We start from the raw sequence: 22,308 nt of genomic DNA on the forward strand, positions 1-22,308 counted from the left end.
GGGCTGGATGTCCAGATGATAGGAGGTCTACAGGAGGGTTTGCTGTATTCTTGGGGTCAAATCTTATTTCATGGAGTGCGCGTAAACATGCAACTGTGTCTAGGTCCAGTATAGAGGCAGAGTACAAGTCATTAGCCAATGCTACAGCAGAGGTCATATGGGTGCAAAGTTTGCTTAAAGAATTGGGTGTGCCACAGAGTCGAGTGGCGTGTTTGTGGTGTGATAATATTGGAGTTACGTATCTTTCTGCTAATCCAGTGTTTCATGCTAGGACAAAGCATATTGAGGTGGATTATCACTTTGTTCGTGAAAGAGTAGCTCAGAGACTCTTGGACATACGGTTTGTTCCTTCAGGAGATCAAGTGGCAGATGGTTTTACAAAATCATTGTCTGAGATACAGCTAGTCATCTTTCGTCGCAATCTTAACTTAGATAAGTTATGATTGAGGGGGAGTGTTAAACGTAATCTGTAACATCTGTAACTAGCTGTCCTTGTATGATACGGCTCCTGTATACCCCTCGCATATACACGAGGTGGCCCCTTGTATGTCCGGTATATATATACACCACGCGTGCCCTGTGTTTGGGTTAACGCTGCCTATTCCGTTTTACAGGGGAATGACAAGGAGGAGCAACGCAACGACCAAACACAATGAAGTCTTGAGTGCATTTGTAATTGAGCTAGATAAATAGGGGGCAATGCCTAATTAGTCCATCGAGATGATGTGAGGTGGGAAATTGCCAAATAGGGGCAGAAAATCCCTCATTTGTTTATCTCTAGCTGAATATATTTTGTATATTTTTCAAAAACATACATACTTCCGTTTCGAAATACTAGTACACACTACATACTACCACATAAGTATATACCTAATTTTTGTTTTAAAGGATTTGGTATACATTTGAATACTAAGTAGTCGGAAGAAAATGGAGGGAAGGACCCAAGCGAACGCAGAGGAGGAGGATACTCGTGAGACAAGACAAGCAGCCAGCCAGATAAGCAGGCGTGGCACACTGGCACCATTCTGCAGACTGAATCTTTACCAAAACAGAATGGTGCCAGTACTGTGCATGGTGGCTTGGTGAAGTTTGGGGATCAAAACAGAATGGTACACCGTAGATACCTAGTCCGTTACCAAAACAGATGACAAGACAGAAAAAGTATCCCCACCCTGCACCCGTAAAACGAAGCCGGCATCCGGTACCTCCTCCCTCCCTCACCTACCCCGGCCGCCGCCGATGCCCCTCCTCGCCGAGGAGACGGATGGGTGGCGCCGGCAGGTTTCCTCGGACTGGCCAGGATCCCGGCAGCTGCTCTACTTCCATAGCTGGGCAGGCGCGAGCACGAGCACCAGCACCAGCACCAGCGCGAGATCTATGCACATGTTGTATGTGCCAAGATCTGCAAGCATGTATGTATCATGTATATGCGTGTACAACGTACCAAGTAAGGTCGTGCGTAAATAAATCCATGTATGTTCCTAGCTAGGGGCCGGCCGCTTCTTCATTTCATCTCTGCCTATCGATTCGTCGGCTGCTTGATTTTCTTTGATAGTAATATTCTAAGTCAGAGAGCTAGGTGTTAGTTTCGGCACAAACTTGCATCTGTATAGTTAGCCCGGCCGGGTGATCCCGTTTTCTTCCGTCCCACCCCCGATGATACTCGATGCACCGATCTAGGGCAACATCATGTGCCTTGATTTCTAGTAATTGTCTACTACAGTAAAATGGAACAGAAAAGTTGCAATGAATTTCTCATTTCCTTCGTTTTCATTTTTTGCAGTAAAGTTTTCATCAGGTGTCTAGATCCTCCTCACTGAAAGGGGCTTCCGTGGTACCAAGCCTTGGTAATGAGCAAGGTTGAACCAGCATTCCCAATGAACCAAGTACTTTCCCAATGCAAAAGCAGCCACTGAAACTGACGGTTTCCGCTTGGTTTCTGAACTAGTATTGTGCATGGTGGCTTGGTGAAGTTTGGGGATAAAAAAGGTTCCAAGTTATGCTCAAACTCTCGCGGAAAAACAAACGAAATGGTGACAAGGGCACAACTCTGAGGCTATCTGATCACGACCAATGGACTTTCAGTGATGGGATACTTCAGGATTTTTCTTTCTTTCTTTCTTGGTGCTGTTTACATAGCTTGCCATTACTTTGCTCTTGGTAACAGCACAACGTGCACACGCCGGCTCCACAATGGCAGAACGGAAAACTCAAGTCGTTAACAGTTGTGCATCACATGGCTGTTGGCAGTATGGTTAAGTGACCTGACAAGACCTGAAGGGAACAAAAAAGACAACACCAAATTGGTTCTCAATTGGAGCTAGCATACTCTAGTTCGTCCACAAAAGCATTAGATGTTGTGAGTTGCTGCAGAACACCAAACTTCAAAGCAGATTGTTTGAACAGCCGCAGATTAGACCAGAGCTATGCATGCGTGGAGCTAGCTGTGGATTTCGGGACGTGTCGCCCTTGGCTACATACATGTGACCTTCGGATTGGACCGATCGAACAGCAAAAGTTTTACTACGACGCAAGGTATGCCATTCCACTGACCGTTAAAAATGTACTATATGTATACCCGTGTAGTGTTGACTGCTGTGGCATTCCACTGACTCGTAAGAAGTAAATAATATTGGTAACATGTACTCCCTCCGTCCACAAATTCGTGAATATCTAGCTTTTGGCTTAAAAGTTATTCTTTTAAAAATTTGACCAACTTTATAGATACATGTAGCAATATATATATGGCATCAAGTCAAAATATTATGAAACTATATTTCAAAACGAATTTTGTGGTACTTACATCATGCCGGTTTACTAGGGTATTACGTGTTTCAAGAAAACTTTAGCCACTAATTTGGTTAATAAAATATAAGGGCATGTACAATGATGATATCTTAGTAGTACCACGGTAGAATAAACGCTGAGGTGGAGGAAAGAGAAGGATGAAAAAAGACTTTGCCTTCTCTTAGTTAAGAGATGATCTCTTAGTACAATTTCCCTCACCACATACTTAGGATGTCTCGTTACTAAAGATAAGATAAAAAAATATCACATTGTATATCATATTTTTTTATTGTTATATCTAGATTACGTGTCAGGGTTAAGATGGTCTTATCAACCATCACACACGCCCTAAGATATTATACCATTGAAAACTTCTGATAGTATAATTTTTGTTGCATATACTCATATTTGTTGCCCAAATTAATGGTCAAAATGTTCTTGTCGAAGTGCGTAATACATAAATAAACTTGTATGGATACGGAGGTAGTACTAATTTAGTGTTATATATGTGCTACATTTTGCCATCAAATTTTATTAACTTTTTAACATAGGACAAAGACCGTATAGTAGTACACTTATGCTCTCTCCGTGCAGAAATGTACTGCGTAATATATTTCTGTAAGATGTTTAACTATTTTAAAAGTTCACTTATTTTTTTTAGATATCTAGTCTACTTTTAATGTACATGTTCAATCATTTTAGCTTGTATCTCTGCTATTTTAGAAACATCTAGAACATCTTATATATCAACCAACGTGTATAGAGGAGTATTTGTGAAGAGGAGAGGTTAATTGAGAGCTCGGTAGTGGATTGGTGAGCTCGAGCGGAGGCCACCACCGGTCCACACGGCGGCCGCCTCCCACACCGAGGTCCGGTCTACCAATCCCACTGCCCTTGCCCCCTCTGTCAGTTGACACTCGCTGACCCCTCTCCTTTCAGAGTTGGCCGCGCCGTCGCGCTCCGGTTCCTCCAGCAACTCCTCTCGGTTTTGGCAGCCTACAGGCTCCAGGCTCCAGCGCCTCCAACACCAAGGTCCGGTCTTCTCCTTTCAGATCTGGCCGCGCAGTGGCGCTCCGGTGCCTCCAGTAACTCCTGTAGGTTTTGACAGGCTCCAGCACCTGACCGCCGTGAACGTCCAGCAAAGCCCCCTCCCCCGCCTCGTAGCCAACTTGTTAGTACTCGGTGTGTTGCTGATGAATTTGGTGTGCGTTTTGCTTGTTTGATTTCAGTTGCAACTAGGGCGGAAGCATGTCCAGTGAAGAGGTTGCCACTTCTGTCATTGCATTGTCCCCAGTTTTAGACGAATGCCATTTTCCCATGGTCAGATGCGAGTATGAACAGCCCTATGTAAAGTCCCTCTCGACCATGTTGCTTGGTCTGAGTGCCGCAACATTGAAGTGCAAGAGAGGTAGTTAAATGCATTTCCTTTTTCTTCTTTCCTAGTCCAATAATGTTGTGGGTTGCAGCAAAGGTGAGTGCTTCTTGATATAGAAGGCAGTCATGTAAATTCAGTATGCTAAAAATGGAGTTGATACTAAAAATGAAAAAAAAAAACTGATTGCACATTTATCACATACCTTGAGAATAAAAAGATCTTCCAATCTTTGCATACAATTCAGTATGTGATGCTTTTCTTCTCGTTATTTTTTTCCTCGGACTTATTTCCATAGATAAAAATTTCTCCGAAGCTTGGGCAAATGACTTACTTATGCCATATTTAAACATCTGAAAACAAAAACCTGATCTGTATGTTCTTTTTATCTTACAGGCATCAAACTGAGCCCGGGAGAAAGTTTTATTTATGATGAGGAGAATAAGGTTCCAAAGGAGAAGCTCCCCCTCAATCAGATGCCGCAAGAGAAGCTTCCACTCTATCTCTATGAGGTTTATATCCCAACTGTTTCCATTAAATGCCATACCTAGTTCATTAAAAAGTCAAATCATCTTACCGATTGGAACTATATTGTAGGCTGGAGTGAGTCCTAAGCACGCAAAGACACTTAACGATACCCACATATATGTCAAGCGTGCTAGTGAGGGAACTGTGCTGGTCGGTACCTTATCTGCAAGACAGCCATGTATCCCACTCGAGCTCACTTTGGGTGAACATTGTGTGCTTACACATGACTCCGTAAGGAGGGACGTGTTCTTCAATGGGTTTTGCATCACCAATCCGGAGCCTGTCACATTTGAAGCAAAAGAGTTATGGGGTATGTTACTTATTACTCATGTGTCACAGTCATTCTTATTTAAGTCTTCTTTGTTATTTTGCAAGCCATTGTAGTTTTTTTCCTCGAAACAGGCTTTCGCCCCGCTATATTAATATAGCAACCAACCGATACAACAGGCACGCTGGGACTGCAGCACAACCAAGTCCAAAGGAACAGAAAAGAAAGAAAAGAGAAAACAATGCCGACGTTGGCAGCTCGACAAAAACGAAGATGACTCGCAACCGCTGCGCCCTCCGAGTAGTTCCACCACACACCTAGCCTACCGAAGCCCCGCGTATCAAACAACACCTTCAACAAGGAAAGCGACGACGACGCCGCTGCTGCCCGGACTAGTCCTAGGGTTTCCCCCGATACGCGGAAGGGATTGGGGAGGAGGTACACCCGACGCCCTTCAAGAAGGCAGGGCGACACCCGCAGGCGTCTCCGCGTCGGTGTCGGGCATGCCGACAAGGATTTCTCCCGCCCACCAAACCCACAACCCCGAAAGCTTCGATGTGCTCCACCTAACTTCCGCCCACCAGCACACGCCACCGCGGTCTTGAAGCCATCATCGCCATCTCGCTGTGGTCACCGGAGCAGGGCCTGGACGTAGAGAATAGCAGTAGCCGGGCCGGGGGTCGCAGCACCTCAGCCGTGCGGGAGGGAACTACCTCCACCGCCTTGGCGGTAGCCGACCGGACATGGCAGCGAGGTCAAACCAGGCCCAGCTGGCCCGGCCGGGCCCAAAAAGGCCCGTAAAGTCCCCACTGCCGAGCTGCAGCAGGCCGGCCGGAGCGCCGCCGACACCCAGCCACCACCACCGCGACTTCTCCGCCTCCAGGGAGCTCCGCCGGCGAGCCAGACGCGGCAGCCCGCCCAGCCCCTCCGGGCCCCGCCTGGGCCCAGATCTGGGCCTAGCAGGCCCTGCATCCCGGCCGCCGGCCTCGCTCCGCCACCAAGGGCCGCGCCGCCGCTCCTCCTCCCACCCGACGAACGGAAATCACGCCGCCGCGCCGGACCATCGCCCGCCGAAGAACACCGCCGCCAGCTCGAGATCCCCGCACCCCTGCTGCGCCGCGGGTAGAGCCAACCCCGCCACCGCCGGCACCGCACAGGCAAGGCCCGGCGGCTCAGGCCGGCGGCAGCGGCAGGGGAGAACGCGAGAGAGAGCTAGAGGAAGCCGGAGGGAAGGCGCGGCCCGGCCGCCGCGGGGGGCGGCGCGGGTCGCGAGTCGCGAGAGCGTTTTCCTATCACGTTTTCTCCCCATTGTAGTTTTTTTATAGCCATGATCTCTTAGAATGGCCGAAACCGAATAATGAACTTCTGCTAGGGCACAACCACAGCTTCTGCTTTGTTCACATTAGCTGCTCTAGTCGTTGAGCCTGTTGCACGCTCACGCTCCTTGGTAGTTGCAACATAGGCCATGGTGGTTGAAGGGCCTGATAGGGCACACAGCCAGGGAGTGCATATGCAGTCTACTCGTGACCATGCTCATCTTTCGATGCTGTCACCGGTTGCTTTTCTCCTGTTTTTCTAGTCAGACTATTCCCGGTGCATTGTCTCCTAGGGCAGCAATGACTTGGACGTGTTATTGGAGTTTCCTTGTTCGCACGTGGCCCACAAACCATTCGTCCTCCAGTGCAATCCAGACTTGCTGGTATCTTGAGAAAGTATCCTGAAACCTCACAAGTTCACAGTCCACCATGCCATAGACTGGCTGATTTATGTGCGGTATTTAGCAATCTACAATTAGAGGAGCTAGACTTCTCGCTGTTCGTCCGACGCCCTCCTTGGGTGTCTCCTGGTGTTGCCTTATTTCTTCTTTATTTTGTACATTTTGGATGCACAATATGGCTGCCTTGGCATGCTCGTAGTTCCTTCTGGATAATGCTTCAACGGTTACGGCGAATTAGACGCTAAGATCTTCATGCAGAAAAACGCACGATGCAGATTCACACCCAAACTTGTTGGTGTACAGGTGACATTTGTTGGGGCCAACTGTGTTGGAGGATAGACGATATGCGTTCTATCAGTTGTGTGTACGCTGACATTACTTTTCTAATGGTTATACTTCTTTTGATCAAATGCCCCCATCCACTTAGAAAGGGTTGATGCCTCTCAATTTACTGGAGAAAATTCAGAGTATTTACATTTCATGTCCCTAGGCAGATTACATATATGTCAGTTGTCCTTTTTCACATGGCATATGGGTATTTCAGTAAACTCACAAGAATATTCTTGGGCATGACAGTACTTAGTTTATATAACAATGCTGCCCTTCAACACTTTCACTTGGCCCTATGCTTGCTACTCTGGCTATTTTACAACTATCTAGTCTTCATTTGCTCCTTGGTCCCAAGAATGTACCTTGGCTTGGAATGCGGTCAAGACGTGAGGGCTAGTAGATGATTTTGGGCTCAGTCTCAGGCCTGCCCTTGGGACTTAGTAGTAGGGTGATGCCCTTCTGCTTATGTGAGATTCACTTGGAGCGAGCTTCACCCTGGTTGAGCGGGGTCTTGACCTGGAGCATGAGGGTGTTTCACTTGGGCCAAGCAGGTTCATTACCTGAAGTGTGAGGGCGCTTCACCTAGGTCAAGCAGGGTCTTCACATGGAATGTGAGGGTGCTTCACCAAGGCTAAACACACTCTTAGTTTTGTGTGAGGACTTGGGACATACGCTAGACATGCAAAAGTAATTGTATAGGTCTTAACTTCGTAGGATGAGGTACGTACCAAGCTAATATTTACACGTGCCACATCTTGTGCGTACTTTTCACTGGACGCCCTTGACACGGTTCCATCGGTCGGTGTGGCACCATAGCATTGGGTAGATTAGGCAATAGAGTTTGGTCGAGGGGTACCTTTATTTCTTGACTTATTTGATTAAAGTTGGAAAGATATAAATAGGGCCTTAGTAAGGATTTCTTTCAGATGTTTCAGTAAAAGGAAACTAATCATTTTGGAGCGGCATATCTTACAATATTTTATGCTTGTAGTTGATGAGGTGCACCCATCTAAAGAGATTAACATCAATCCTCTTGACGAGGGAAAGGAGTATCACCTTTTGGAGGTGTGATATATATCTCATTTTGTTAACTTTTTCTTGAATCGATATTATTAATGCTTTTAATACTGTTGGTGTGGTCTGCAGGTTTACTCGAAGAAAAACACAAATGAGAGTATAGATTTTCATTTTCGCTGTAAGGAGAGAACGTTACTGGGTAAGCTTGCAGGTTGCAGTCGTACCCAATTAAACTCCGTGTTTGATGATGTGGTTAGCTTATCACACAATTCACATATGACGAGTGTTTTCTTCTCCGGCTACACGGTGCCCAGCCAACCGTTTGACTTTAAACTAAAAGGTATGAAAGTTTTTTCTCTCACTTCTCATGCATAGTATTTTTCCTTGTTGGTGATATATATTCTGTTCTTATTTTGCAGAGTTGAATGAGTATAAAGAGCCCGAGGAGCTTAATCTAAAGGCAACTCCAAAACTATCATGTATATTCTTTTGACTAGCTATTTAAGCTTAAAGTTAACATTATAACGATTTTATGTAATTCACATTTTTCTTGCTTTGTTACTGAAGTTTCCAGATTTAGACAGTTTGACATTTCTTCGTCATACTATATTTTGCTTTTGCAGCATGTGTTACCTTGGGTCAGTAGTAGTTTTTGACTCATTTAGGTGCCACATAAAGGCACAAATTCTTGCGTACATGTAAAACTAGTAGTGAAAAGTTTAAGTATTTTCGGACTTATATTTTGCCGTTAATGCAGTGGACCCTGAATACCAGTCCTACAAGGAAAGGCTTGCAAAAGTGCGCAGTGGCACTCCCAAGCAGAAGCCCGGTGCCAATTCCAAGCAGCCAGAGGTGAATCTGATCACTATTTCACCACTGACTGCTCCACTTATCTTCAATGATCGGGCTAGTTGCCAGTTTTTCTATGGCAAGTCCCGTGGGCTCTTCTGGGCCCCAAAGCAAAAGGTAACTGTATTTTCGTTCTATTTAGTCTTTGGCTGTTGCAATTTTCAGGTTTGTTCATATTTCTCTTCTATGTTTAATGTGCATTACACAGCTTGAGGATTGCAATAACATGGTGGCCAAAACTCCTTTGAAGACATCTGCTTCCAAAAAGAAGGCAAAGATCTTCTGGGGTGGGTATCCTGTTTCTGAATCCGTAATTTGATCGTGCATTTGACCTTGTCTGTACGGGGGGGAAGGGGAAATTTCGTAACCTACATTGTAATGTGTTATAAACTTTGATACAGTATATGTTTTGTTGCGTTTTGTATTTCGTTCGGACATAAGTATGCTGTAGTAATTGCCTGTTTGTAGCGCCAATGGATTGTTTGTGTGATGAAATGTCCCCGTTCTATTTGCCATAATAACATGTGTTGTATATATTTCTCTGGGCACTTTGGAAAGCAACAGATACTTGTGTTTCCCAATTTCCTGTATTTGTCAACCTGCACTCCTGTGGTTTCTGTTTGCGCCTAGGAACCATAATTAGTATTCCATTATTTAGTTGGCTTGCAGTTGCATACTGTGGCTTGATCCAGAGAGAGTAATCTGGGTACGCTGTCCTGATATGAAGAGAATAATATGGGTACCGTATTTTGATCTGACTCTGCCTGATAGATATGGAGAGAGTAATGCGGGTACCGTGTCTTGATCTGGAGCGAGTATCGTGGTTTCTGCTTCTGTTGTGCTTTTCCTGTCTGGTTTGTGTGAACAACAATCTCATGAATAGCGGATTGGATTGGGAAGCAGATTTGGTGCACATGAGCACCAATGCTCCTAGTTTCGAGAATATTTTAAAACTGTACATCTACATTTCAAAAAATCGTCACATTTATTTCATGAATACATACACATGTACTGAATATTCGTGTGAAGTTTCGGTAGAAATTGCATTGTATTTTGAGCTACAAAAAAAAACAAATTTGTGTATATAGGTAAATATTTGTCAGAAATTTGTCCTTTTTGTATAGCTCAAACTACAACATATTTTTCTCCAAAATTTCTACCGTACCTTCAGAATGTTTATATGTATGTGAATATTATTTAATTTCAACTTTGTTAGAATCCAAAAAATATGATATTTAAAAATCAGGAGCACTGGTGCTCATGTGCCAAAGACACTTTTTGATTGGATTGTATTATTATGGTCTGACCTTTCACCAGTAGTAACCTACATTTTATATTTTATGCTGTGACCTCTATATCTTTTGAAGATAAGCAGGCTCTGGTAATTCTGTGTTTGCACCGCCAGTTTATGGGTTTTATTCTGCGGAGAAATATCCATTGTATTTGCCATAATAATGTGTGGTGTATATATTTTTGAGTTCTTTCGAAAGCAACAGACTGTTTTCCCCATATTTACCATATTTGTCAAATAACTAATGGCTACTATGCATGAATGTTCACATTTTTAGGAGTTGTCGTCAAGCCTGGAGAGATAGAAGAGTGTGACCCAGGAAAGTCATATCGTCATTTATCGCTGGTGCGCTTTACATGCTTTATTTATATTTGACCTTTTGGCTCACTTGAGGGTGGATCAAGTTTGTCAACTCTTTAGGCGTTTGCTTTTTTCGTTTACTACAGATAGCATTGGAGACTAGGACTGAAGAGAATGTGGAAGTTTTCGTGGAGACCGATGATAAATGTATTATGCTTGGAACACTTTCAGCTGATAATGATCCTCATTTTGAAACCAATCTGGTGCTCAAAAAGAAGTTTAAACTTTGGCATTCGTCAAGGGCCACAAACATCTGCTTTACTGGCTACAAATTCAATATTATGGACAGATATCCTTACATTTATATTTCTAGATTTTTTCAATCTTTGTAAGTAGCTTGAATATGCGCTTGTGTTCTTTAACCGTTTCCTGTCTGTATTATAACACATCTACCAAAGGAGGTAAATGTTGTTTTCATTTTGGTATCGGCTATCTATAATATTTTCATCGTACAATTGGCAGCATGTCATATAACTTGCTTATATTTGATGTTTCAGGTGATGAATCTAACGAGGATATTCCGTTACTAATTCCACTCGACTCCAATACGGATGGTATATTCTTTTGCTAGGCATAACAATTACATTAGGCGGGTTTCCTTTGTAGCAAAGATGTTCTCTCTCCTCTTTGCATTTGCTCTACTACTAGAACATGCCACATTGACCCTTAACTAGTTTGCTTCTATTTACTTTCAAATGAAGCTGCACATGGTGCTGACAAGCTTACTTCACCAAGGCCTGCTGATGCTCCACCCTTTGAACCGAAGGATACAGTTGAGGAACCAACTAGTCCTGGGAAGCCAAAGGGAGATGATAAGGTTTGTAAACTTGTTAAGAATAAGCAGCCGTGAGTTATGATGGGACTATTGCTTCCTTAATTATTTGTTTTCTTGCTCTAATTCTGGATTGCTCATTGAGAATGTTGATAAACAAGTTCAGTGAATAATCGAACATGTCAGTTTTGTGTTACTAAAGTTAGTTAGCGTGACTGTGCATGCTTTTTGACAGCTTTTTTTAATGTACAAAATCTGTGGTTTCCATGTGTACGCAGCTACTAACTTTTATGCAACCTACCACATTCTGTAGCAATTGCTACTTGGATGACAGATCCACCCGTGGTAGTGTTGGCTGTAGCAGCTGAAATAGTGGCCTAGGAAATTGATATTATTTTTATGCCAAAACCTAACATGGATTTGGTATGCTGATTGCTGAGTACATTTGCAGGGCAAGACTGTTACAGAGAATCAAAGTGATGGCAATGATAGTGAGAGTTATGAAGATGTGGATTCTCCTAGAAAGGTGTGAGATTGTTCAGAGAGATCTGTTTTTTTGATGCTTCTTCATTTTATAAAATCCTGAAACTCTTCTTTTTTGTGTTGTTAATATACATGAAACGAAGGTGGAGAAAAGGCCAATGGGAACACTGCCGAAGGCACCTCAGGGGAAGAAGACAAAGATAGAAACACGAAGTACGAGCAACAAAACTGGTGCGGAACGCTTCTTTTGATTTCTAACCTGCTGAACTCGCACTCTCCTTTAACTGGCATAGAAATCTCACTAGATTGTCGCGATCCGTTATTCAGGAGAACAGGCTTGTAACACAGGTGACTATGTCCATGCTGCGACCCTTCGCTCAGCAAGATGTGCAAGCAATGCACCTGGAAGCAAAAAGGCGTCAAAGCAGCCCACGTCTCATACCTGCAGTTCATGCAGCAGGCAAAGTCTCATTCCTTTTCTTTCAAGTTGTTAGTAGCATGTATATGCTGTTATACATCCTCACACATGCACTTCTCTTCAGGCATTTCAGCTCCCCAATGGCTCTCAGAGATCATTCCAAGGCGAAGCATGGGTCCGCTGATTCATCTTAGGCATATCGTGGGCAGAGTGAGATGTTAGCTAGTAGGGTAGGGGTGGGGGTCCTGGTTAACTGAATTTTGGTATCGGTGACGCAGAGATGGTGTGGATAGAGGTCGCCTTTTCTGGCATTGCTTGGCACGCACAATCGGCAGTTTTCTCTCTTTTGTCACCGTTCTGGACTTGTTGTTGGTGGTATCCTAGAATTAGAAATGCTGTTATCTGTGCCGGATTCTGAGATCAGTGGTAATTATTTCGGTTGGTCTCTACTATGTTGATGGACGTTTCTTTCTTTTTGCTGTTCCTTGTGTGTTTCCGTGATTCATCATGCTTGCAAGTGGCCCGTGCAAAGGTGACGGATGTTTTTTTAATTTTTACCGAGTGAAAAGTCCCGAGTAAAGGACCTGCGAGTGATGAGTTCAGAATAGTTTGCGCATGTTCCAGTTTCTAGTTGCTTCAGGTAGTCAAGTCACGTAGTGTGTATCTAGCATTCATTTGTCAGTTACATATGTGGCATTATTTTTCAACTGGGAAAGGAAGATCCATTTGTCTGTTATGTTCAAGGAAAAAAATAGCTGGCTATAGCTTCGCTATAGCACCGTTATAGCTTCTCGGACATCCTTCCGCGACGCTAAGCCTGTTTCTTCCGCTATAGGCGCTACGTCCGTAAAAGCGCCGCTAATTACTGCTAAATAGTGTAGCCGCTAGAGGAGCTAGAGCGCCGCTAACATAATTATCCCATGGCACTAGAATTTGAAGCCCAATACATGTTTTCGCCGGGCTGCTGCACCCAGGGCACGACACCATGGCTTGGGAGTCACGGGCTGAATCGAGACGACCGACCACGTCCGAAACTCAGGCTGGATTGTTTCTACTGCTTTTTCATTTACTCTTTATTCAACGGTGAATTGTTTCAGCTGTCAGACACTATAATCACGAAAAATAATTTGTATATAGAAGCTTGATTGTCTGTTCAAACACTAGAACTGCTACATCTTTCCTTCCTATTACATACTTCCCTGCCTATTCAATTCCATTTCATTCCATCCCATGTAATTTTTTAGAAATAAGGATTGTAGATAGAATTGGCATATCTAGTTTAGATCCGCAGCATATTATAAGCAATGCAATAATTCTGAAGACAAAGACAAATATTATTTGCCATGATATGTATGCTGCAATTTTTTTTGTTTCTATGACATATATTGCTTTTGTAGAGAAAACCGCTAAATGGTTTAGCTTCCGCTATAGCTTCAATAGCTTCTGGACGAGGTGTCCGCTAAATCAAATAGCCCGCTATTTTTTTCCTTGGTTATGTTGGTACATTTTGAATGATCTGGTCGTTTCTTGAACTTGTGTAATCCATATTTTTTTTAATGAAATTCTAGAGGATCGAGATACCATCACAAATGAATGTGGGTCAGCTATTTAAAAGCTGACCTACACTTGCAAGAGGAAAGAAACATTAGAGACTACATAAACTTGGATGTTGTTGTTATCTAAAAAAAAACAGGACAAAAGGTAATTGAAAATTATCTTCTTTTTTGTGGAAAGCTTGTTTTGTTATACCAAGTCCTATATGGAAAGGAAAATGCCCACTAGAGACATCGTTGGAAATTGCATCAACAAGTAAGCAAAGTTTTTATTTTTGAAAGCAAAGTTGATAAGTAGTAGAAGTGGCTTGGGTTGTTGGGTTGCTGCAGCTATCGTGACAATCGCACGGTAAATAGAAACAACAAGGAGCTACCGCACGATCTCAATCTAGCGGTCCCGCCGCGTTGTCGTTGTGGAAATGCGGAACCAAACACAGATCCTCCCCGTCTTTCCCGAAACCAGATAAAGATCCCAACCCGCCGCCGCCCGAGCTCTCGCACCGCCGTGCCGCGAGCCCCCCCGGCTGCCCTGCTACTCCCGCCGCCGGCCCCACGAGCTCATTCTCTCGTATGCCACCTCGAGGGCTACCGCCATCAGCGCGGTTCGCGCTGCCGCAGACTCGCTGGCGCGAGACGGCAGGGCCCAGCCTAGCAGAGAGGCGTTTCGCCGGCCCAAGGCTTGGCACCACGGTTCACGGCTGCCCCGGACTCCGAGCGTCCATCTGCTGGGTCTCCAGCCTCCGACGAGCCTCCTACCCCTCACTCTCCGCGTGTATCCCCTGCTTCTCCCATTCGACAGGGTTCTTTTGAAGGATCACCTCTTCTTCAGGTAAGCGCCCGCCTCCCTGCACACCCTTCACCGCACGGCGGCGATGTTCTCTACTAAATCTTGTCCCCATGTACTAACTTTTGGCAGATGTAGTCTCACTCTCTATGACGGATCCCCATACATGAACGATTCTTCCTTAAACTGTAGTAGGCTAGATGTAAATCACGCCACAATCTAATGCGGCTCTATGCTTGTTAGGTGTAGTAATCACTGAATACAATCTAGTATTAAGGAAGTACAGTACATGCAAACAATGTGACTAAAGGGAGCGGATTGCTTCGCTTGACAGCCCACACCAGCAACTTTGGCCTCCCCAGATGAGAGTGCATTGCGGTTTCTTTCCTTTACCTGCAAAATGGCCCATGAGGAAACCAATTGTCCAATCATATTTTAGTCACTGCAAAGGGGATCATCAGTTCTAATTCACCTAATAAAACAAGCATTACTACGTGTTCTCCAAATTGACCAAAGCATATTGCTGCAGCGCCCACACATATAGCTGGTCTGTCCTTTCTAGGAAACCCTCTAATCCAACCACAGAACAAGTGTGCTGGACAGATCTTGGTTTACATCTAAAACCAAAGGCGCATAACCATATGCACTGTTACACTAGCCGTGCCATATGTCATAGAGTGGTTTGGATCTGAATCCACAAAAGAAGCATTGCCCAGCCAATCATCTTCCCAGAAACGGCTTCTTTTTTTCATATTGATTTTTCTTGTCAATAGCAACCTCATGATTCATCAAATCCTCAATGGTAACTTCTCTAGTGGTATCTTGGTTGGCATCCCTTCCAATTTCTCATTGTTTCTGGCACCATCTACAGTTTGACCCATACCAAATGTAGTTTCCCCTTGACTGTAACATCATGAGTCCAAGGTGTCGCTTCTATTTTACATCCTGTGCCCAGCAGAGAAACTCCCTGAACTTTGGCAGCTCTGTAGTCTTCTGTTTATTTGGGAGTCCTCACTCATGACATAAAGATTATCTGCCTGTCTTTTAGCTTTTCAGATACAGTTCCATTCAAACATATCAGTAAATCCCTTGATTACTGTGTTCTCATTCATCTGGCCAGACTTAACATAAATAACAACAAGATGATTACGTATTCCTTGTTAATCTGCACTTAAGCAGGCATCCCAACCCTTTGGCTGCTTAACCAACAAACTTTGCAATCGGTTTCGGCTGTTCTGGCCAAGTGCAATATGCAGTCATATGTGCTTCATTACCGCAAACAAGACAAACAACTTTGACAGTACATTTCTTAGTTTCATGACCATGATCCCTGTATACCTGCAGCTGAAGATTTGCTTTGTTGACCATGAGAAGCCCCATGATTAGATTGACCAGTTCTGTTTCTACTGTTATTCACTGCCACTGTACCAGATGATTGAATCCCTGAAGCTGTGGTCTGATTGGAAGTAGGGTTCAGATTTCGGAACAGTAGCTTGATTGGAAGTAGGGTTCAGAACAGTAGCTTGAACAATAGCTTGGGTAGTAGCTTGAGCTATCGCACCATATTATCTAAACCTCATGCAATTACACTCCATGCATTGGGTAGCTCATGTTACGACAGATGTAACAAAGATAGATGCACCACATGTTCTATTCCCGCTTCATATGTTTCCTAGTACAATTTCTTCAGTGAGGGAGCTACTGATAAAACAGATGTAACAAGATGTATATCATGTGATTTTCTTTCTTTCTTGTGTTCCCTGATACAATGGATGCAAGGGTGAGGCATCAAGATGCAATGGAAGTAGATGCTCTAAATTTGTCCTTCCATCATTTACATTTTACAGAACAGTTAAAATTCTATGCTTTTTCTATGCATGTAGGGAAACTACTGATACCATAGGTGTAACAATAAAGTTGCACGGCATGTGATTTTTGGCCTTCCGCCCTGGCGCCACCTCCCCTTCGCTGAGCGCGGCGTCTGCGGCAGTGGAAGGAGGATGATGAAGGGAACGGGGCTTGCCATAGAGCCGACGCAGCAAAGGTCATTGCCTCTCACTTGGTGTTCTCCACCAAATTCGTCGGCAAGGGCGCTCAGATCTGCAGGTTGAATCCTTCTTCCTTCATGTCTATGTGGTTGGCATTCATGGTGCCTTTTTTTTCCATTGCTTTTTTTGCTGTCGAGGATCCAGGTCCAGGTCCAGGAGTATTGTAGACTTCAGAAAATAGAATTTTGTTGCGTTGCTAGGTTTGTTAGGTACCTTCTGGTTTTGTAGGTTTGTTGTGTTGCTAGGTTTGCTAGGTACCCTCCTGTTTGTTTATGGGTCTCATTGGTGAGATTGTCCTGCCCTTTGTCTTATCTCGCAAAGTTCATGGAAAGATGGATCTGCTTCTAAGCTTCTAAGATACAGACCTTTTTTTTTGGATGTTTCCTAATGTGCTTATCTGGTCAACATAGAACACTTTTTTTGTATGCCTCCCAAATTCTTACAGCAGAAGGATTCCTTGTCCAAGCACTAACCTAGCTTTCCAATATTATGGATAACAACAAATATCCATCATGTAATTGCCCCTGTTAATCTTAATCCATGTGTAATTAGAACTTATATGAAGATTGTGTTATCAAGTCAGAAGTTAGGCCTGTACTCGTGTTTTTTAGTAAAGGGGAAAACTTTATCCTCAAATTTGTATCACAGACCTGAAACATTCAATGAAATCTCTGAATTACATTTTTTTTTTCTCGAACACATGCCTAAGCATGCACAATTGTATGTTAGAAGAAGCCGTCGAGAAGATGGGAGCATTACATGGAGGTAGCAGAGCTACAAAAGAAGTTCAAAGAATAGGAAAAAACTATACAAGGCTAACTTTGTTAGGCCTGCAGATCCTGGAGTGTTGTGTCAGCGGGAGGTCTAGCATGTAAGGGAAGCCGGCGTAGTGCCCTGGCACCAGCCAACATCCACAATTTGGCTTCCTCAAGGATTGACAGAACCAAGTTATGCCTGCTTGGTGTTATGTTTTTGAAGATTGCATAGTGATCGTTGGTGAAATTTCTAATTTTGCTGCTTATGCATTTGCTCCTGCTATTCTTGTAACTCACCTTGAAACACTCAGTATAATCATCAGGTACAGTCATAACAATTCTGTAGAAAACTATTAATAATGTGTTTTAGCTTGCTTCTGATTAAACTGCAATCACAGTCCATTCTAAATGTCTGAAGTACTGCACTACCCATTTCATTCTACAGGAGAAACTGCACACCTTTGGTATACCTGGGTGTTTTCTTTGTGTACTTGGATTGATCACAATTGACTCCATGCTCCACTGGAGCGTGATATTGATTCCGCAAGGGAAGTTTGGGATCTTGCAACTGAGCCAGGTATTTACTACTGAAACATATTGATCACAATGCCATCATTAACTTTATTTCTATTTCATGAACTATATGGATTTACAATAGTTTTTCTTGTTCTCTCAGCTTTTGTTTCATATGTGGCTATAGTAGTGGCAGCAGCATTGGTGCTTATATATTTTGTTGTCTCTCAACATGGGCAAACAAACATCATGGTGTACGTCAGAGTCTGTTCTCTTCTAGGACCACTCACCATATGCTTTTCCCCAAATATGGCTTGGCTCTAGCATAAATCATCTTGATAATTCTGTATGGGGTTTTCATTTAACCCCATTGTCCATGTGACAGTGAGGATCTAACAGGATATGAGTGTAAATGCTCTCAACAATATGCTTATCTCTTTTTGTTTGTTTGAATATGTGGCTTGAAAAGGAGTACATGAAATTTGTAGCTTGAAAAGGAGTACATTGTCCAAGAGACAGCCCTGGTTAAGCTTACGTCTCAGAAGAAGATAGATGATGCTCAATCTCTTGAGGCTAATTTGGAGAACTCCTTGGAAGTCGAGGGAAGCTCTGTCACAGCAACATTAATAAAAATAGGAAAATCTATCATAGATAGGTTAGAAAAGTTAATTATGTTATTTTTTACTGAACAAAAAAAATGCTGATTCAACCATGATTTTTAGTGCCAATGCTAACATGAACTACGTGAATTGCCAAAAAAAGGAGATTCAATCTAGAAGGATAAAATAGATGCATATGCTTATTTTCTTTGTGTGTTTACGGACATCTAATTTCATATTATTGACCATTACTAATACTGCTCACATTTCTATTTGTTCTGCATTAGTAGCATTTTGATGGCTTCTTTTCGTGTAACAGATATACCAGAAAAAGCAAGCCGGTTAGAATATTTGTCCATCAAACGATTCAAGGTATCTTACACTATTTTCTTCCTAGAATTGGGTGCTGCTGAAGTGCTCACTTCATGCATGTTTCAGTGATTCATTTGTCCAGTTTGAAGTTTACCAATAAGAATTGATAGCAAAATCATTCTTGGAGCAAAGCAATTTCTTGGGTTACAGTATTTCTTAGTATTAGTTTGAGGGCACATGCAGATACAGGCTATGCAGTCCTGCAGCAATGTTTTACAGTTGCAGGCTCGCGTGGGCTGTGCCCGAGCAGATCCCGTAAACTGAAACCTTAAAACAGAACGGATGGGCAGATCCCGTAAACTGAAACCGTAAAACAGAATGGCCGCAGCCCGCACGATCCTGTAAATTGCGTTTTCGCGGTCTGTAAACGAGTTTTTAAGGGCTCTAAGATCTTGCGGAATGACGTTTCTTTTGTTCCTGTCTCGAGCTCTATAGATTTGGTTGAAATCATTGAGGGCTAGCCGCTTCTCTCCGGTTGCAGGCTTTTGGGTGAGGAAGCTCGGCATAAAAAAATCATATTTTCTGAGTAGGCAGTTGGTCCGTAGACCGAAGTGATCTTGAAAGTCTCCTGTGTGCGCCGGATTAGAATTGTGGCGGAGAGACAAAACTCGGAGGTGATAATATCGGAAACTTGCATGGCCTCGCCATCCCACAACATAAGGACACCTCTCTAGTGCCCATTGCCGTCCGCTAAGCGAAGTTCTTTAGCCAGAGGCCTCCAAATTAGCACGCAGTGTATTTATCCATGTTGTCTGACTTGGTTTATTGAACACATACAACATGGCAAGAAGCTGCAATTGTCTCGGTGACAGTTGTTTGCCTGTCCGGTTATTTAAGTCACGCACATTCCAGCTGAGAAAATTGATGTTGTCACTCATTTGGAACCAAATTAATGTCACATCAGATTAGATAGCTTGAAGTAGCTACAGCTCAGGCATCGGTCAAACAAAGTTCAACAACGAAACTTGGAAACTGGGCAGCGACACAGGGCTCCCTGGATAACTAACAGAACAACAGACCGATTTAACATGGATACATTGGGGCTCTCCTGACTGGGCAAAGACGAAGCAGGGTCGTCAATCATTGCTCACAGAGGTTTCCAGATGCAAACTATTCCAGGGCAGCAGCTCTTCCACAGTTGAGCATGGCCGTCTCCACCTCCAGGTCTTGGGCACTGTCTAGTTTGAACAGGACACGCAGTGCCCTCACATTATCAGCAGATGCCTGATCAGTGAATCTTTGCGAACTCGTTGAGTGCTTGTTCTGTGACGACCTGGCCATCGTGGATGATTCCTGGCTTTCTGCAGACGAAAGCCTCCGCTTCTTTCGCCACCGGCTTCTCTCTGCGCTTGGCCTTGATCCTGTTGCTTGAGTGGCGGGAAACACCAGTGGTGTGTATGCCAGCGTCTTCCTTCAGGTCTTTAGGCGGTGAGATGCAGCCGCAGCAGGTCGCGCCAGCAGAGGCTCCTGTGCTGTTGCGAACAGCGGCTCCATAGCAGCACTTTAACTATAATGTAATATATAGAAGGCATTAATGTCTCTCTTCCCATGTACCTTGAAATCTTCACAAGTTTAGGCAATAGATGCTTGTATTCTTATTTTGTTCATTATATTCCCGTCTAACTAGATTACAAATGTGGTGGCATGCACCATAAATAATTTGAGCTCATGTTGAATTTTACCTTGTACAAATTATTAAGTAGCACAATACGAAGAAGAGTACGAAGCCTTGCTTGTAGTGTTGACAAATATTCTTCGTGTTCATTTGTAATAAGGAAGACTTGTGTGGTCAGATTGATGATATGTCTATTTTCTGCAGAGGAGGGAGAGGAGGTGATAAAGGAATCAATTGAGGAGAGAGGCAACCTATTCCTCCGGCTGCACATAACCGAACCGAAACTGAAAACCGAACCGAAAAAAATCTAACCGTAACTAAAATTCAGTTTTTTCCAGTTAGTGGTTAGGTTAAGGTTAGCAAAAGTGCTAACCATATATCTTTCAGTTAATTCGGTTAAAAACCGAAGGTTTTTACCGAAAATAACCGAAGATGCCCAACCCATGCGCGAATGCACCTCGCGCGGTTTTTAACCGAAAATAACCGAAGATGCCCAACCCATGCGCGAATGCACCTCGCGCCCAGCATGGCAGAGTCCTGCTCTAGTTTCCCAAAGACCTAGTCGTCTAACAGGCGCAGCCGCTAAGCAGCAGAGGTCCCTTCTCGCCTCGCTAGCATAGGCCTGTAGGCTGTAGCTAGGTTCTGCTGGACTGTTGGGTGCTGGTGCTGGCGGCGAGCGATCCGCCTCTCACATCTCCGGTCGTCCGACGACACCCACCCCCAGGCTCCATCGCTCCATGCCTCCATCCTTTGTTTCCGCTCTCCACGGCGAGCACGCGGCGCGTCGTCCGCCTGCGAGTCCATCGATGGACGATGGTCGCCTCCTGCACCCACTCATCCAGGCTCGAGCAGCTTCACGTGCGCGTCATAGTCTTATCGCAATTGGTGGTTCAGACCTGAAGTGCCTAGTTACCAGAAGAGGAAAACCTGAACATCAGTCTCGTCAATGCAAGATATATTGTTCTCCTGGTAGTGGCCTGATTTTAGCATAAAAAAAACATGTCAGGCTATACCACTACGAATTTATTTATTTGGTACGTACTATACATCTCTTCTTTTATTATCTTGTGAGTCCGTGACTATACATCTCTTCTGTAATATTTTCTATTACATGACACAAAAAATGTCATGCCAAAACTTGGCTGATATTCAAAAAATCGCGTCAACTTTGGTTAGTTTGGTTATTACCGAAACCAAACCAAACTTTATTGGTTATTACTGAAACCGAACCATATTTTCGTACAAAACCGTATTTACCGAAGTATTAAAACCGTCTTTACCGAAAGACCGTATTTACCGAACTGAATTAACCGAATGGGCAGCCGGCTATTCATGTGGACTGACGCTGATATAATTAGTACGCCACGTTAGCGAAAATCATTTTAGCAAGTTTGAGTACAAATTGGCCTTTTAAGGTTGATGACTTGCATCTCGTCACTTTGACTAGTCTTACCACATTTCACTGTTGAAATCAGGCATTTATTATAGTTTGATTTTCTTAGCAGTACACTGTATTTGTTTCTTGTGATCAATATCTTTGTTGTCATTGAAGTATAAGGAGAGGCATTTTTATTTATTTGTGTCAAACATTTAATATGATATCATCTCTCAAGGTAGGTGAAGACCGTTTCACTTTTAAACCAGACATTCATATACATAATCATCTCTCGTGCCATGTGAGGACCATTTCTAATTTTCAAAATCGCAAAGCAATGACAATGTGAGTGGATGGATTTATTGAGCGATGAAAGTGCAATGGCAAGGTTACATGAATAGAACACTGAAACTGTAGATGGGAAAAGAAGCGGGCTAGAGAATTCATATTTTTTCGCTATATGAATGGAAAGCCACGCGCCTTAGAGCATCTCCAGCCGCGC

General features: G+C 43.6%; 1 protein-coding gene and 1 long non-coding RNA gene across 15 annotated transcripts; both read left to right on the top strand.

The window, feature by feature from the left end:
- Nucleotides 1-1,148: 1,148 nt before the first annotated feature.
- On the top strand, nucleotides 1,149-12,664 carry LOC124660761. 9 transcript variants are annotated; one of them, XM_047198582.1, is made up of 21 exons: nucleotides 1,149-1,447; nucleotides 1,784-2,535; nucleotides 3,511-3,656; nucleotides 3,727-3,819; nucleotides 4,017-4,195; nucleotides 4,556-4,671; nucleotides 4,757-4,997; nucleotides 7,994-8,067; nucleotides 8,149-8,359; nucleotides 8,439-8,498; nucleotides 8,777-8,985; nucleotides 9,077-9,155; nucleotides 10,437-10,504; nucleotides 10,606-10,808; nucleotides 10,907-10,920; nucleotides 11,017-11,073; nucleotides 11,221-11,336; nucleotides 11,743-11,817; nucleotides 11,918-12,005; nucleotides 12,102-12,234; nucleotides 12,317-12,664. In XM_047198582.1, the coding sequence occupies exons 5-21, from the start codon at nucleotides 4,036-4,038 to the stop codon at nucleotides 12,384-12,386; spliced, it is 1,974 nt and encodes a 657-aa protein (XP_047054538.1). In that variant the 5' UTR covers nucleotides 1,149-1,447; nucleotides 1,784-2,535; nucleotides 3,511-3,656; nucleotides 3,727-3,819; nucleotides 4,017-4,035; the 3' UTR covers nucleotides 12,387-12,664. The 9 variants fall into 9 exon arrangements, with proteins under 9 accessions (XP_047054538.1, XP_047054535.1, XP_047054534.1 ...); XM_047198579.1 differs by having other exon boundaries at nucleotides 1,149-1,412; nucleotides 3,896-4,195; XM_047198578.1 differs by having other exon boundaries at nucleotides 1,149-1,412.
- Nucleotides 12,665-14,425: 1,761 nt separating this feature from the next.
- Nucleotides 14,426-21,494, top strand: LOC124666640. 6 transcript variants are annotated; one of them, XR_006990969.1, is made up of 4 exons: nucleotides 14,426-14,574; nucleotides 16,413-17,909; nucleotides 18,764-18,816; nucleotides 20,636-21,494. It is a non-coding gene; the product is annotated as an uncharacterized LOC124666640 (long non-coding RNA). The 6 variants fall into 6 exon arrangements; XR_006990972.1 differs by lacking the exon at nucleotides 20,636-21,494 and adding an exon at nucleotides 20,124-20,610 and having other exon boundaries at nucleotides 18,009-18,816; XR_006990971.1 differs by lacking the exon at nucleotides 20,636-21,494 and adding an exon at nucleotides 20,124-20,610.
- The last annotated feature ends 814 nt before the right edge of the window (nucleotides 21,495-22,308 follow it).

Source organism: Lolium rigidum, chromosome 6 (genome assembly GCF_022539505.1).
Source record: "Lolium rigidum isolate FL_2022 chromosome 6, APGP_CSIRO_Lrig_0.1, whole genome shotgun sequence".
In the NCBI taxonomy this organism is placed as follows: domain Eukaryota; kingdom Viridiplantae; phylum Streptophyta; class Magnoliopsida; order Poales; family Poaceae; genus Lolium; species Lolium rigidum.

Coding starts and splice junctions, on each gene's coding strand:
- LOC124660761 (XM_047198582.1), top strand. CDS start 4,036: ATGTCCAGTGAAGAGGTTGCCACTTCTGTCATTGCATTGTCCCCAGTT. Junction 4,196..4,555: donor AACATTGAAGTGCAAGAGAG/GTAGTTAAATGC, acceptor TTTATCTTACAG/GCATCAAACTGAGCCCGGGA. Junction 8,499..8,776: donor GGCAACTCCAAAACTATCAT/GTATATTCTTTT, acceptor CCGTTAATGCAG/TGGACCCTGAATACCAGTCC.